We start from the raw sequence: 16,807 nt of genomic DNA, 5'->3' as shown, positions 1-16,807 counted from the left end.
CAGTGGACTGCACGTAGTGCTGAATTGAACCAGCGACAGACAGTCGACAGATCTCACCGGATACTAAGGTGAAAGTTCAGCAGACAAAGATCAATTCATGGAGGAGACATCGTACAAATATGTGACAGCTTTTAGATTTTACCAGACGGGGACATTTTTATTTTGACTTTCAATGATTTGCTGTCACAATTGAAACTCCTGAACCACTTGGTGGTAGGCTAAAACTTGTTACCACCATGATTTGGGTTATTTTACTGTCTTATTGCCTGACGTTTGTTTTTGGATATAAATCGGATGATCGACTGCCTTTCTTTTATGGGCATGCATTTGAGAACTCTCCGACGGCATCAAAAGTGAACGGACTAAGCATTCCTGTTAAACGCATCAACCCACAAAAATGGTGTCCAGAATCGGGAATGCACTTTAAACTGTATGGAAATGGCAGCGAGGATTTCCACGTCTTTGCCCACCACAAACGGGGAAATATATTACTTAAAACTTCCAAGGTTTTGGACAGGGAAGAGCGTTCCGAATACATCCTGAGTATATGTTTATGCTGCCAAACATGCGTGTCAGCGGACCATGTTGTCTTTGAGGTTGCGTCGGTGAAAGTGGACGTTTTGGACACCAACGACCACGAACCCACTTTTCGCAATGCAGACTTGAAATTAACTTTGAATGACGCGACTCCACTCCGGTCTGTGGTTCACACGGTAAATGCACTTGATGCAGACAGTGGAAAGAACGCAGAGTTGACATACTTCTCCGTTCCCCAAAACGGCAGATTCTACGTGGTACCACGGACGGGTGAAGTTTTACTGGTGGACTCCATACTGGGGCTTCCATCTACAGTCAAGTTCTATGTTTTTGCAAAAGACCACGGTTGGCCCAGCAGAATCAGTAAGGGGGTTGAGGTCACGGTTACCCCACGACAGTGGTGCCCACTGCGCCCAGGCCAGACAGGGGAGTTAGGCCGCCTGGGCAGGGCAGGGCGGATGCAGAGGGCATTGTTGGACTCTGGTAGCACGGTCTTCCTCAATGTATCCGAAGATGTAAGTATCGGTTCAGTCGTTATGAACCTGAGCCCAGCCAGGTTTCAGGCAGCCTCATTTGAGCTGGTTTACCCGGAGACAGATATCACCCCAATCAACGTGGGCAAGGAGAGTGGATATATCGTGGTAGCCAGGCGCCTGGACAGGGAGACTGAACCGTTCGTGGAATTTACTGTCAAAATACAAGATCAACAAGGTGTGTACTAAATCTGCACTTTACTGGGTGCTTGTCTTCAGTGCGATATGTGCGGAGTGGTAATGCCCTTATTTAATTGGCAAACGTCTATTACGCATGCATGATGTCACTTTAATAGCGCAGTATTTTACGACCATCTGGGTGGCTGAAATACAAGTCCCCCTGCAGTCACTTACCCTCAGTAATGCCCCAAAAGAGCATAATGTAGATTTGGATAAATAGCCAGGTCAGAAAAAGCTATTAGCGCAGGCTAGCTACAATACATCCAACAGGTACACAAGGTATTCCTTTACCTGCTTCAGTGGAAAAACAACAACAACATGATTTGTAATTATGACATGCTCATACAATAATATGATGTATCTCATGTTGATGTATAACTCTAACAGCTATTACTTTTTTAAATTATGGCCAAATAATTATGGTTATTTTAATTAGGGCCAAATATTCTTCTTCTTAAATAGACTCTAGTCAATTTATGGCTACCATAGACTCTACTGTAGACTTGGCTGTGAAGTTGTTTCCAACATGAACCATTTTGGAGTGGAGATCCAGTGTGACCCCAATGCTGTCTGCTTCCTTGAGGGCTGGTCTTTTTCTTTTCATTTTCATCCCTGAAAAAGCAGACTACCCATCACACATCACCCTTTTTGTGTTTAAACACATATTCTGCGGGGTTTTTATTTTGAGTCTGTTTTGCACCAACAATCTTTCACTTATTAGTTTGCTATACTGCATGTGGTTTGCTTGTGTTCCATTTTTCCCTTTGGCTGTGTGGTGAAGCAGGTAGCTATAGCATGTGGGTCCACAGGGATATTAGTGTGACTTGTGTCACTAAAGCTGTGTGCATGTGGCCCAGTGGCCACTTGTCTACACCCCCAGGCTGTCCTCATTGGGGAACTCTTTGAAGAACCCTTTTTGATTCCAGGTAGAACTCCTTTGGTTCCAGGTAGAACCCTTTTTGGTTACATGTAGAACCATTTCCACAGAGGGTTCTACGTGGAACCAAAAAGGGTTCTCCTATTGGGACATCCGAGGAACACTTTTTGAACCCTTTTTTCTAAGAGTGTATGTGTTGTCTCTCTCTGTCACCTCTACACCAGTAGCTGGGGCATCGGCATGGGGAGACAGAAGGAGAAGCCAGTGAATTAGGTCATCATGATAGACACTAGTAAGGTGTCATGTTGGAGAGAGGTAGAGAGAACTCTACATTAGTCCTGTGTAAAGATTTAGTTTCCACAAAGGCCATCAGCTTAATAGCTTAGTTTTATTGGAACAGAATGTACAGTATAAGCTGTTTCTCTTCGACTGTGACTTTTTCCTGCCCCTGTGCTTGAATCAGTTAATGGTATTGGAAGGGGCAGGAGACTGGAGAAGTATTGAGCAAACGGGATAGTCCTTGGTGAGGTGGAAGAGAGGGGATGAGATTGGACTGGAGTGATTCCCCTGTTGGCAGGGTGGTGGTTTGGAGTGGAGCTGTGTCTCAGCTTGTGGTAATCACCAAGGGTCGTATGTATTATATTTTCTAACTGTAGGAGTGCTGAATTAAGATCAGTTTTTCCTTCAAGATCAAAATGAATAAGATTACCTGACGAAGATCCATTTTGGATGGAAACGTTGTTAATAAAGCAGTGAATTGGGAGCTTTAACAGTGTGCGGGCCTTCTTGTTCTTTACTGGGATCTGATTCTATATCAGCTCTCCATTATCCATATGGCACTTAAGCACAGCCTGCTTTGTCAGAGACTTAAATGTAAATGTAAATGTAAATGAGAACTTCAGCTCACTAATTCTAGTCAGCCTCTTGTATAGTTGCAAATACATTTGCATGTTCGTAATGTGATATGAAATTAATTGGGATGAGACCTGATCTTAATTCCTGTGTAATGTGTGACTCTGGGGCTGTATATTTAATACAGAAAACTATTTCACAATGTCATGCCATCTGCATTTATTACATTTGTAAAGAAACTCAAGATGTGTGTGTGTGTGTGCGTCCATGCATGCGTGCTTGCGGATTTGTGTGTATGCGCACGCCCATGTGTGTGTGTGTGTTTGTGTGTATGCGCACGCCCGTGTGTGTGTGTGTTTGTGTGTATGCGCACGCCCATGTGTGTTTGTGTGTATGCGCACGCCCATGTGTGTGTGTGTGTTTGTGTGTATGCGCACGCCCATGTGTGTGTGTGTGTTTGTGTGTATGCGCACACCCATGTGTGTGTGTGTTTGTGTGTATGTGCACGCCCATGTGTGTGTGTGTATGTTTACCTCCCTGAAGTACATTGCCAATACATTTACAAGCAGTTGCATGTTAGTTTCCACCCAATCTATTTCTGCTCTATGTTCTGCTTGGATATTGTCTTTGCCCCAAGTGGCACTCTATTCCTTACATAGAGCTCTATTGGCCTTGGTCCAAAGTAGTGCACAGTATAGGGAATAGGGTGCCATTTGGGTGGCACATTTGTCTGTCTGGCCGTGTCAGAGGAACATGCTTCCCTGCAATGCTGTCTCCTCCAACGTACAGCACCACAGCTGCTCCACTGCTCATCTGATGGCCAGGAGAAAGGAGAGGTGTAGCCTAGTTCCATGAGGATGGGTCCAGGGCAGAGGGTTTATTAGACCGAGAGGTTGCATTATTTATGTCCATTATTACAGAAATTGTCAGGCCCAAGACATGGCAGCCAGGGAGGAAGAGAATAGTGACAGTCAGGGGCAAATGCCTCTCTCCTCCTACTCCTCCTTGGAGGAGTATTCCTAAGGCACAGATTCCCTGCTACGTGCCCATGCACCATGCTGAGTGATAAATGACTACTGTGGTCCTTACAGTAGCCCCAGTCACTACCAGCTGAGGTGGTGTTACACAAATGACAGGTTTTACCGATGGTGCAGCAGTACAGATCCAGAAGGGCGGGTGGGGGTGTCTGTGCGAGGAGATCCTGTCTGTTGTTTTATTTGTCTAACATTCTAGCTGGCCGTCTGTTCTTTTGGAATGCAGTTGACACCTAAACATAGTTATTAAGTTAAGGTAGACTCAACGTTATAATGTTGCCACAAGCAGCTCTGTAGATATTGCAATGTGCTTGAACACAGTCACACAGTGTCTGGGCATGTGCACGGGTTTGCTTCACCCTGCTACAACGTGGTAGCTACGGGACCATAAAGCAGAAAAGTTTAGCCTCGCGCTTCAATGCGCTTAGTTGTTGCGTAAACCTCGCCGGCCGGCCAGCGTAATTCCTGGTAAAGATTTTGAAGGGCCACAACCCCTGTCTGTCAATCCAGAAACATCTTTGTTTATTGAGTTTTGTTTTGCCTCAGCTCAACATCCTCACTGTTGGCATTTCCCCTCTGGGCCAGAATCGATTGGCCGCTATTGATTAAGCAAGCAGGCTTCTGTTATGTTCCAGTCACAAAACATTGCTTTAAACACAATTTATGTGTCAGAGAAGGCCTGCCATAGACTGCTACTAATAGTTTGCAAACTGGTAAAGAGTTAGGACTGTGATTGAACAGACCACAGATGTAACTTTCTGGGACCATTTAATGAATCAGAGCCAGGCGTTTCAGACCAGACGAGCCAAGACCAGACTGAGCATAGAAAATTGGTGTTGGCACTCAGACCTACCAAAGGAATTGTCTAGTCTGTGTTTATTTATCTATATTGTGTTGAGTTTCTTTACCTTTTTCCCCCTGTGGTCCAATTAACTGAGTCAAACAATGGTTGCGGCTCAACTTTCAGCCCACGAGAAGAGCTGTTAATTAAAACCAAAATACAGGGTGTATAGACAGCTCTGAAAATTTTTGTTTTGTGGACAAAGAGATTTTGCTGCAGAAAAATTACATGTCTGGCAGAGTTGCTTGGTACAGTATTTCGATGGGAATTTCCGTAAGTAACATGTTGTAAGGGACTTCTGTCAAAAGATGAACTGGCAGTTTGATTAAAGATTGAAGGAAGAAATTTGAAGCTGGCTCGTGATCAAAACAAAGCAAGGCTGACATGAGTCATCAGTATGCATAGTATTGGCCAGCTTGTTGGTGTGTGTGTGTTTGTGAGTGTGTGTGTGCACAGAGAGAAAGAGAGAGAGAGAGAGAGAGAGAGAAGGGGAGAGCACATGGTGATGTAGCCTACCCACAACCCAGGCTGATGTGTGAACAACTCTGTGTCTACTGCTGACTGCTTAGCATTCCATTTGTTGTATTCCCATTACAGTTGGAACATATACCGTATCCTATGCTTTTTTTTATGGCTTCCGCATCTGTGGTCGGGCTACCCCCGTGTGTGCTTTAATCCAAGTTTGACAGTATGTCTGTGCATTGTTCTCATCGTGTGGTTCGACATATTGTTCTCTGTGGAACAAATGAATGTGGTCCTCCTCTCCATGTCGTCAATGTGGGGGTCCGGCTTCATGCTGTGGACTAATAAGAACATATGGTCTCCACAGTCTTATGATGGTCTGAGGAGGAGGATGGGACAGTAGTGATGGTGGTGGAGTCATTAGTAGTGCTTCCAGTGGACACGCACACACAGACACACACACACACACCAAGCATAATGATCCAGATATGGGTGTAACTTCCATCTTAGGCTGCAATACAGTACTGTACTTAGAGTTCCTGGTCTTAAGCTCAACACATAATACACTACAGAGACGCTCAGGATAGAAACCATGAGAAATCTTTTAAATCAAGTTGTTTTCTGTGTCAACGCTTTCGAGAGGTTCAAATTGTTTCACATCGTGACTATTGCACAAGATGTGTGGTGTCTAAATATGCGTGCTCTTTGTGCCCCAGGAGGCCAGAGCCATAGCATTTTAATCATTCAATTTCAATCATTCATTGCATGAAGTTGCTTATGTTGGATCTCTTGGGTGCATAACATTCACTGCATCTGTCAAATCCTTAATTTAGTCCCCAAGAATGGTATGGTACTTAATAAAATAATCATACATTTGTCATAATTAAGTCATACTTTTATCACGTTGATATTAAGCATTTAATACCAGAAAGTCATGCATTTAAATTGTAAAAAATTAAACACCCCTGATAATGCATTAATATTGTACTATGAGATATAGGATAATCAAAGATTTGGGGAATTATGACCTCTTAATAGTCCTATTTACCATGTAAATAAGAGATCATCATAGATTTCTGTTTTTAATATGTCACTTCTGTCACACTAATATAATCATCCAAGTTAGTGATCAGGGGTGTTAAACGTTGGGTGTTGATACCTCCTCCTCTACTCTCCCGCTGTGTGATGAGCATTGATCTGGTTTAATCACGCTGGCTTCCTACTAATGCAGATTAGGATGTGTGTGGGGAGATGATGGCATACAGCACAGGCTGTTCACTGGATTACATTCAGAAAATGAGGGGTTTATCCTCACTCCTGTCCCCATTAACAACGCTTCTAAACACTCTGCTGTCTTAATGTGTGTGTGTGTGTGTGTGTGTGTGTGTGTGTGTGTGTGTGTGTGTGTGTGTGTGTGTGTGTAGGGGAGAGGTGTAGAGAGTGTTTGTGTCAAATCAAATCAAATTTGATTTGCCACATGCTTTGTAAACAACCGGTGAGACTGAGAGTGAAATGCTTACTTACGGGCATACCCAACAATGCAGAGAGAAAAATATAAATATCATAGAAAGACAGGAATAAATACACAATGAGTTACGATAACTTGGCTATATACATGGGGTACCAGTACCGAGTTGATGTGCAGGGGGATGTGGTTATTGACGTAGATATGTTCATATTGATAGGGGTAAAGTGCCTAGGAAACAGGATAGATTATAAATAGCAGCAGCAGCATATGTGATGAGTCAAAATAGAGGCAGTATGCTAGCTAACACCTGTTGTCTCGGTTTGGTAGAGGCAGCATGCTAGCTAACACCTGTTGTCTTGGTTTGGTAGAGGCAGCATGCTAGCTAACACCTGTTGTCTTTGTTTGGTAGAGGCAGTATGCTAGCTAACAACCCATTATGTTCGTTAGGTAGAAGCAGTATGCTAGCTAACACCTGTTGTCTTGGTTTGGTAGAGGCAGCATGCTAGCTAACACCTGTTGTCTTGGTTTGGTAGAGGCAGCATGCTGGCTAACACCTGTTGTCTTGGTTTGGTAGAGGCAGTATGCTAGCTAACAACCCATTATGTTAATTAGGTAGAAGCAGTATGCTAGCTAACACCTGTTGTCTTGGTTTGGTAGAGGCACCATGTTGGCTAACACCTGTTGTCTTGGTTTGGTAGAGGCAGTATGCTAGCTAACGACCCATTATGTTCATTAGGTAGAAGCAGTATGCTAGCTAACACCTGTTGTCTTGGTTTGGTAGAGGCAGCAGGCAAGCTAACACCCGTTGTGTTGTGTTGTGTCGATTTGTTAGAGGCCTCTCAGTGACTTAGTGTTGGAGTCGGTCGGAGGGTGAGAGAGTTCCAGAGAGGCCACGTCCGCTTTTAGAGCAGCCCCATTATTCTCCATTACGATCCCATTCCAGACCTGAGAACACCACTGAGAGTGGATCCTCCAAATTGGCCCCGTACTTATCATTACGCTCCTATAGCTACCATCACCATCATAACACAAACATGACCCCTCCCTCCACCACAGCAGCACAGCATAGAGCGTGAGCTTTCTGAAGCCTCGAACATAAACAGATAGCCACAGATAGAGGTGAATGGACAAAATAATTCTGCTTTATGAACAACACCCCCGGTTCTGGTTACAGAGGGGGATAGATATCTGGAAATATGAAAGAGAGAGAGAGAGAGAGAGAGAGAGAGAGAGAGAGAGAGAGAGAGAGAGAGAGAGAGAGAGAGAGAGAGAGAGAGAGAGAGAGAGATGCTCCCGACCTGGGAATGTCCACACTTTTCCTGGAAGAGAGATGACTCTCCTTTTAGCCACAACCCTCTTCTGGCTCTCTGTTGTGAAGTGGCTTTTACAGAGTCTTTTCTTAGAGTTGTATAGTGTTTCTATGAACTCCCCACTGTTCCCAATCCACTTCAGGCCCAGTGTGGTGATAACAGCTGGAGGGACGAAAGAGCCTGAAGTGTACAACTATCTCCTTACTGCTAGTGTCCTTTCTCCTTGCAGCACACAACAGAAGACAATAAGGAGAGCCCCACAAGGAAAGCAGGATAAGGCTAAAGAATATTTGACTTTACATTAGATTCTGTTATAGAGGATATTGTATATATATATTCCATATGTGTGAAGCCATTTAGATTCACTTCTGTGTCACCTAGTCAGCAATGCATTGCATTTAAATGGTGTGTTAGATTGTGTGAGTGCATGCGTGCACACGATTACAGTTAGTGAGTGTGCCTGTGCCTGTGGAGCTCTGTGTGTGTCCGAAACTTGGAAGCCTTGAGCCACTACAGTACAGAGTGCAGAGGACGGATCTTAATAGATTTCAGTCCTCTGAGCTTTCAGTGTGTTGATCCTATGCTGACTGGTCCAGACTCACAGTGCTTTAGGCTCACAGTGGGGGGATTTACAATAGGGCCCCTTTAACGCGGCAAACATTTGGTTAATATATCTTAATTCTTCCCTGCTGCTCTGAAATTCACTTTATACCCACAGACTGCTAAAAAGCACACCTAAAAGGTCTCTGATGCACCATCGGTATTTATGTTTGCAGATGCAATTTCTATTAATTTGGTACCCAATTGATATATTTGTTGCATGTTTTATTTTCCTGCAACAGCTTGAAGAAGAAGCAGTAGGCAAATCAGTGTGGGGTCCATATTATGTGGAGCCTTTGAAATTACAGTAATTAGATGGTATATCGCAATACAATCCTCTCCTGTGCTGTGTTCAAGTGCTGTCCTGTATTGTGTACTATACACAGATCATGTTCACTTGTGTGTGTTCACATGTAGTGTTTTGTTTAGCTTTTCGTGTAGTGCCATAGACTACTTAGGCTGCTCAGTTTCCTTTGTACTGTCCTCTTATACTACTCTGTTCTCTTAGGCTTCTCTGCCGTGCATTGCACTCCACATATGAACACACACACACACACACACACACACACACACACACACACACACACACACACACACACACACACACACACACACACACACACACACACATATCCCTCCTTGTACCGTGGGCAGTCTATGCGAGGAGCACTTGAGAAAACTTTTTTATACCAGCAAGCCACTTAGCAGCTTTATATAGCTACTGCCCAAGGAGAGGATTACCAGCAGGCAGCAACAACACAACATCCCTGCAGGGAGACAGTGGAGGGAACAGCACACTGTGACACCCCCAATGTGTTATACCTGCTATCCAATTTATCACGTTACATTTCATTACAGCCATTTAGCAGATGCTATTTTTCGTTAGATACTGAACAGTAAACCTTATTCATCCGATTGACCTACAGTTAATACTTTGTGTGGGCTTTGTAAATTCAGAGGAGACTTAAATCTGATTCGTCTTACATTCATTTGATTATAGCACTTGGTCTCAGTCAGGTGAGATGCTGTGAGGTGAGTTCCAGCCTGAGTGTTTTTATCACTGCTCTTTTTGTGGCTCCATAGATCATAAGAGCCTCATGCACACCCACACACACACACACACACACACACACACACACACACACACACACACACACACACACACACACACACACACACACACACACACACACACACACACACACACACACACACACACACGTCGGCTTTGACACACTCTTCATTATCATTCTAGTCCGGATGGTCTGTAATTATGTGGCTTGGCACTGATTAGACGCTCCATAACAAGCTTATTAAGCCAGCCTTGTAAAATCATCACCACCATTAGCTATAAGAGACATGGCTGGGAAAGGCAGAAACTTGCAAAAGCACTGCACTTTCTCCCCCCGCTTGTCATAACATAACGGTATTTAACCAAATGTAAAGTGATTTGTCCTTGATAGAGTGCCTCTTAGACCTTCCAGATCTGAAAAAATACATATCTGTGATCATTGCTCAGCATAAATGGATTCTGGATTTCTTTTTTTACAGCTCTTTAGCTGGTGTAAACTGCCTCTGTCGACATTTCCACAGATACTATCTGAACATTGATGAGTTTCTCTGCCCCCATGATGCTGTTCTATTTATCCAAATGAGCTATCGCCTGATCCGCAAGAACTTTTCTCCACAAACAGACTTCAAAGCGCCGGTAGCAAAACTAGATTAATTATCTCCTCTAGCCTCTGCCTTTTAGTTATTATCCCTCTAACAGGGATTTTTCTGCCACTGAAATCCTTGGGTGGGCCGTCTGAGTGTTTTTCTGGCTCGCCTAAGTACAAACAGTGAAAATAAAAGAACGTAGAAAAGATAATGGACCTCTATATATATATCTTTATAATATTATAAAAATAATATAATACTAGCCATCACCAAAATAAAAGTTAGAGTCAGGGAGAATTGAAAATTCTCAAAACAATGAATTTGGCACTGTAGATAGAACATAGCATTAGCTATTGCAAAATGCATAAAATTGCAAGAACTTAGCTTTAAAATTGCAAAATGTCCTCTCAGCTCCATGGCAGAGGATGCAGTGTAGAATCGCAGGACATGTTCTTTAAAACGTGGCAACATTACATAATTTGTAGAATTGCAGTAAATTAGCTTTTAAAACTCCTAAAATGTCTCTCAGCTTCATGTAGAAATTTGTACAACTGCAGGAAATTTGATTAAAAATGCTAACATTTCTTTACACTGGCAAGACGTGAGCCGTCCGCGCCATATTTTTATTTTACCTTCATTTAACTAGGCAAGTCAGTTAAGAACAAATTCTTATTTACACTAACAGCCTACCCCGGGCCAAACCCGGACGATGCTGGGCCCATTGTGCGCCGCTCTATGGTACTCATGGCCGGTCGTGATACAGCCTGGATTCGAACCAGGAACTGTAGTGACACCTCTGCGCCACTCGGGAGCCTGCATTGTTTAAACTCTGCATCGTTGGGAAGGGCTCGTGAGCAAGCATTTCACAGTAAAGTCTACACCAGTCATATTGGCACGTGACAAATAAAATTAGATTTGACTTGCCACGCCCCCTTCCACCCCCCCACCATGCCCACTAGCTAAGCCCTTTTTTTATCCAGATTTTTGTAGTGCTCTAACAATGAAATGACAGATCATACAAACTCATACAGTATACAGTATAATACAGTATAGCACATCATAGACCAGGTAACAGACTGTGAGTGACGGAGGGTCAGAGTCGGGTTAGAGCAGACATACAGCTCTTTCTCCTCGGTAAACAACAGCTGTCATGGAAACCAGTAAAGGTGAAAGTCAGTAGCTACTTCCTGCAACAGGAGACACGTTTATAGCCTGTAGTAAGACATAGGAGGTTTAAGACAAATCCTCTGTTACCTTTGACCCCGGGATAACGTGCGTGGGAATCTGGCTACCTAACCTTGCTAAGGTGAAACAAAGAACAACTGAGGAGAGTGTGATTGTCCCATAGAGGTGGATTTAATTGATGGCATTTGATGAGTCAATATGTCTATGTCCTAGTCTTAATCTCTCAATATCTGTAAAACGTGCTTAGCATTCAAACTGTTTAATTTCCTGACAATGCCATAACATTCTTGATTATATATTTAGCATACCCATTGTTTGAATGTGCTTTTCTGTCTAGTCCTTCAGTTTCAGCTCTGAACAATACAGTATCCTCTTCAGCCCTTTCCAGCTCACTTCAGAAGTCAACTGAGCTCTGTGGACCATATCCACATCTCAGACCTTGCATTCTCTCCCTCCCTCTCTCTATCTCTATCTCTCTCTCTCGCTCTCTCCCTCCCTCTCTCTATCTCTATCTCTCTCTGTCTCCTGCTCTCTCCCTCCCTCTCTCTATCTCTATCTCTCTCTCTCGCTCTCTCTCTCTCTCTCTCTCTCTCTCCCTCCCTCTCTCTCTCTCTCCCTCCCTCTATCTATCTCTATCTCTCTCTCTCTCTCTCTCTCTCTCTCTCTCTCTCTCTCTCTCTCCCTCTCTCTCTCTATCTCTCTCTCTCTCGCTCTCTCCCTCCCTCTCTCTATCTCTATCTCTCTCTCTCTCTCTCTCTCTCTCTCCCTCTCTCTATCTCTATCTCTCTCTCTCTCTCGCTCTCTCCCTCCCTCTCTCTATCTCTATCTCTCTCTCTCTCGCTCTCTCTCTCTCTCTCTCTCTCTCTCTCTCTCTCTCTCTCTCTCTCTCTCCCTCCCTCTATCTATCTCTATCTCTATCTCTCTCTCTCTCTCTCTCTCTCTCTCTCTCTCTCTCTCTCTCCTCTCTCTCTCTCTCTCTCTCTCTCTCTCTCTCTCTCTCTCTCCCTCCCTCTCTCTATCTCGCTCTCTCTTTTTTCACACTCCTGGTTCCTCCCTGCAGATTGATAATTGGATTGCAGGAATCTTCTTATTCATTCCAGTGTGGAAGGAGCATGGCAGTAGCAGTGTTCAGGTGACAAAGAGTCTGTGGACGTAAGGCATTATCGCCAAGCTCCTGGGGGATCACATTGGCTTTGCTGGGTCAGGGCAGATCAGCTCTTGGCTGGGCCAATCTCCCAGGGGAGTCAGGGTTTAAAGAAGTCTGCTGGGCTGGCAGCTGTCCTGAAGTGAAGAACCATCTCCTCACCCTTGTGACATTGTGACATCCATCCTGCACTCCCAGAAAGGCCTTTAGTCATGTAGCGCAAGAATCAATCAGAGAACTATATCGGTGATACTGTTGTTATGTAGCCCTAGACTGCACTCATTTTGATGAGCAGTTTACTATGTGTAGCTCATAGAAACAGAATGATTAGAATGGAAATCCCCATCAATTTTCTTTGATGGGTGGACTGGCTTGGGTATTGAGTGTACCCATAAAAAAGCAGTAAAGCAGGAAGTACAGTATTCTATTTATATGTTCTAGTATCTTCAGTTGACTCAATATCTCTCTCCTTTCCTGTCCTCAAGGGCCTGACTGGTACCTGACCAAGGTGAAGCTGATGGTGACAGATGTCAACGACAATGTCCCCGAGTGGGCTATGGAGCCATACCCCTACCTGGCCGTGGTGTCCTCCGAGGCCCCCCCTGGGGTGCTGGTTTACCTGCTCCATGCCCGCGACGGGGATGAGGGCAGCAATGGCGAGGTGGAGTACTTTCTGGCCGATGGTACGGAAAGCACACATAGACACACACGGTGGGCCAAGCCCATCACTTAATGATTGTCACGCCCTGGTCTAAGTATTTTGTGTTTTTCTTCATTTATTTGGTCAGGCATGGGTTTTTTATGTGGTGTGTTTTGTATCGGGATTGTAGCTTAGTGGGGTGTTCTAGATAAGTCTATAGCTGTCTGAAGTGGTTCTCAATCAGAGGCAGGTGTTTATTGTTGTCTCTGATTGGGAACCATATTTAGGCAGCCATATTCTTTGCGTGTTTCGTGGGTGATTGTCCTTATGTCCTTAGTGTCCTTTTGTCTGTCGTGTATTAGTTTGCACCAGTATTAGGCTGTTTCGGTTTTCGTTACGTTTATGGTTTTGTAGTGTTTGTGTTTAGTGTGTTTGTTCATTAAACATGAATCTCAATCTACACGCCGCATTTTGGTCCGATCCTTGCTACACCTCGTCGTCAGAGGAGGAGATAGAAGAAAACCGTAACAATGATTCATTAGTATTGTACATACAAACCAAATATAATAGCATAGTATAACGATAGGCTTTACTGTTAGACCAAAAACACCATGTAATTAGGCAATTTGTTACATTTTTCTCCTCATGAGACCAGAACTCAACAGCCACGCAACTAGGCTAAATATGCTTTGTTTGAAACAAAATATGCAACTTACATCACTCAAGAAGAATAAAATCAAAATGCATAATCCCATGAAAGTGATTGGGATCAAATGGTTGGCATGCAGATGGCTCATGGACCTTTCACCTGTAAAACGTGAACATTTTTCTTTCATGATTGACAGTGATGAAAGCCTAATTTATAATAAGGTAGGCCTTTTATGACATGTTATTTGAGCCACTATGTGTATAGGCCGTCATTACATTTGCATAATGCATTATAGTATATGTATATTCTAAAATGATATCATACAGTAGACTAATAAAAAGGAAAATGTGCTCTTGTGGCTAATAAAATAGCACTACACCACTGGGTCCAGTCAAGAGATCTGCATCTGTGGAGCCCCTGCGGGCTGAGGAGGGGGTTCTGGAGGGGGGGGGTGGGTTTATCCGTCTGCCACTCTTCTCTGACCTGCATGAACTCAGTGCACTACCACTGATGCAGATAAAACCCTCACCAAATGACCAGTCAAACCCACCAGTACCACTTTTTGAGGGGATTGACCCACTTCTCTTTCCTCACTCTACTCAAACAGATGTTGAAGATGAATTGTAACTAAGCACTGACATCAGATGAGCCCCAAGTGGTACAATCTAAATGGAAACCAGCAACCACCCGCTTAGAATTTTTAAATCAGATTTAACAATGATTTATATGACTTAATCCTCCAAACATTCCGTAGGTTTAACTCTTCATCTAAAGAGGATGACAGCACTGATCTTGCGCAGCAGCAAAGTCTACTGGCTTACATGTGACCTTGTTCTATACAGTGTGATTGTTGGTAGCCTTACTTCTATGTTACTCTAATGTACTATCTGTGCATGGATTTACAGCAAGACTAGGATTAGGATGTTGCTACTGTATATGAATACATTAATATGGAAATATTACCCTCAGTCTATTCGTCTAGTCAAGTCAAATCAGGTCAAGTCAGGTGAAATATGCCTTTCACATCAATGCCACAACACACAAGGGCTTTACAAATAAATCTGACTGATTGATTCATTAATATATGTATTGCCTGATTGATGTACCTAACAGGTGGTGATGGCTGCTTTGCAGTGGACAAGAAGAGTGGTCACGTCCTGACCACGGGTCTCCCCCTGCAGAGAGACAGGGAGTATCTGCTGAGTGTGGTGGCCTTTGACAGGCTGGGAAGCCGCAGTGCTCCGGCCATGGTGTCGGTCATAGCAGGACCCAGAGCACCACAGTTCACCAACACGTCCTACGTTATCTCCATACCAGAGAATACCCCAGAGGGACAGTCGTGAGTACTGGGAGTGTATAGGTTTATACACATATGACATAGATATACACTAGCCTGAGTGCCAGTCTGTTTGTGCTATCACACAAACATGGCTTGACAATGACAGCAATGGAGTTGGCAAGAGCACAAACAGATCTGAGGCCAGGCTAGATGCATACACACTCAACATGTTAACGCAGGTGCACACACACACACACACACACACACACACACACACACACACACACACACACACACACACACACACACACACACACACACACACGCACACGTGTCCACAGACATTGCAATTCAACTATGTATGGGGATTAGGGATTTAATTAGAATATCACACATTGCGACATCAGTGAAAACAGCAACATTGGGAACATCCTTGGTCCCACAACAGGCACAACTTCACTTATTTTGGTCCAGAACTGTAGCACTATACTATTAGAATACTGTTAATGACATATTTCTGTTTCCTCTAAGCTTCCTGGTGGTGTTGGCCATCTCCTTCCAGAAGCAGCCAATCAGCTACAGCCTGCTGATCAATCCCAGCAGCCTGTTCAGCATGCAGCAGGAGACGGGGGAGATCAGCCTGACCCGCACGCTGGACTATGAGAATGACCAGAGACGATACCTCCTCATGGTCAGGGCCAGTGAGGGTCCAGGGGGCCTCAGCAGCGCCATCGAAGTTAGTGATGGAGTGTGTGTGCAATTGGTGTGTGTGGGGTTAAAGGAGGGATGTATGTGTATGTGTGTGCATTTAGCCTCGATTTCCAGACTTCCTCACATTCGATCCAGTGAAGAACGGGACTTGGAAGGAAGGCATTGTGAAACTAGGGATGGTCTGGACACCTAAATCTCAAATTTGTCACACTACTTTCTTATCTATGTCTCAGTGTAAGTGTTGTATGTACAGTAATGACTGTCACGAGGTGTCGAGCAAATCTATAGCAACCATGAAGTTGACCAGACAGCCATCTCCCTATAGAATTCAGCCTGGAAGTGCTTACCAGAATTTATTTAAACCTTCTCAATTATTTAGTTCATGATTTTGTCATCCAATTATCTTGTCAGACATTTATTCCACACTCCCCATTTCAGATAGAAAACAGAACTTTATATCTGACTTGGTCTGTTGGACGTAGAGTGTTGGCTTATAGGAAACCTTTCCAGCTATTTTCAGTGCTATTACTCAGCTGTCACTTCATGCTTTACACTCTGACAGAGAGAGAGAGAGAGAGAGAGAGAGAGAGAGAGAGAGAGAGAGAGAGAGAGAGAGAGAGAGAGAGAGAGAGAGAAAATAGAGCGAGGGACAGAGCGAGTGAGTGAGTACGGGTGCAGCGCTAAGGGCCTAGTTCTGCCACAAAGACAGGTCGGGAACATTTCCATTTTAGAAGCAGAGTTCATGAGCTGGAAGATAAAGGAAATGTTGAGGTGGCAACTTTTAGAAACTAAAGTGCAATTTAGTTTTTCTCCTCCCAGTATGATATTTAAGTAACAATTGACTTA

The 16,807-nt window shown here is 43.9% G+C and overlaps 1 protein-coding gene across 1 annotated transcript in view; it reads left to right on the top strand.

The window, feature by feature from the left end:
* Positions 1-236: 236 nt before the first annotated feature.
* The window catches only part of LOC135508795 (neural-cadherin-like), a 112,174-nt gene continuing 95,603 nt past the window's right edge, over positions 237-16,807 (top strand). Inside the window, exons 1-4 of the mRNA XM_064929011.1 lie at positions 237-1,248; positions 13,168-13,365; positions 15,085-15,310; positions 15,782-15,986. Of these exons, the coding sequence (XP_064785083.1) occupies positions 237-1,248; positions 13,168-13,365; positions 15,085-15,310; positions 15,782-15,986 (1,641 nt within the window). The remainder of the gene's footprint in view (positions 1,249-13,167; positions 13,366-15,084; positions 15,311-15,781; positions 15,987-16,807) is intronic.

This window comes from Oncorhynchus masou, chromosome 22 (assembly GCF_036934945.1).
Source record: "Oncorhynchus masou masou isolate Uvic2021 chromosome 22, UVic_Omas_1.1, whole genome shotgun sequence".
In the NCBI taxonomy this organism is placed as follows: domain Eukaryota; kingdom Metazoa; phylum Chordata; class Actinopteri; order Salmoniformes; family Salmonidae; genus Oncorhynchus; species Oncorhynchus masou.
Note: the sequence above shows the minus strand (reverse complement) of the source record. Positions and strands in the feature narration are given on the sequence as shown.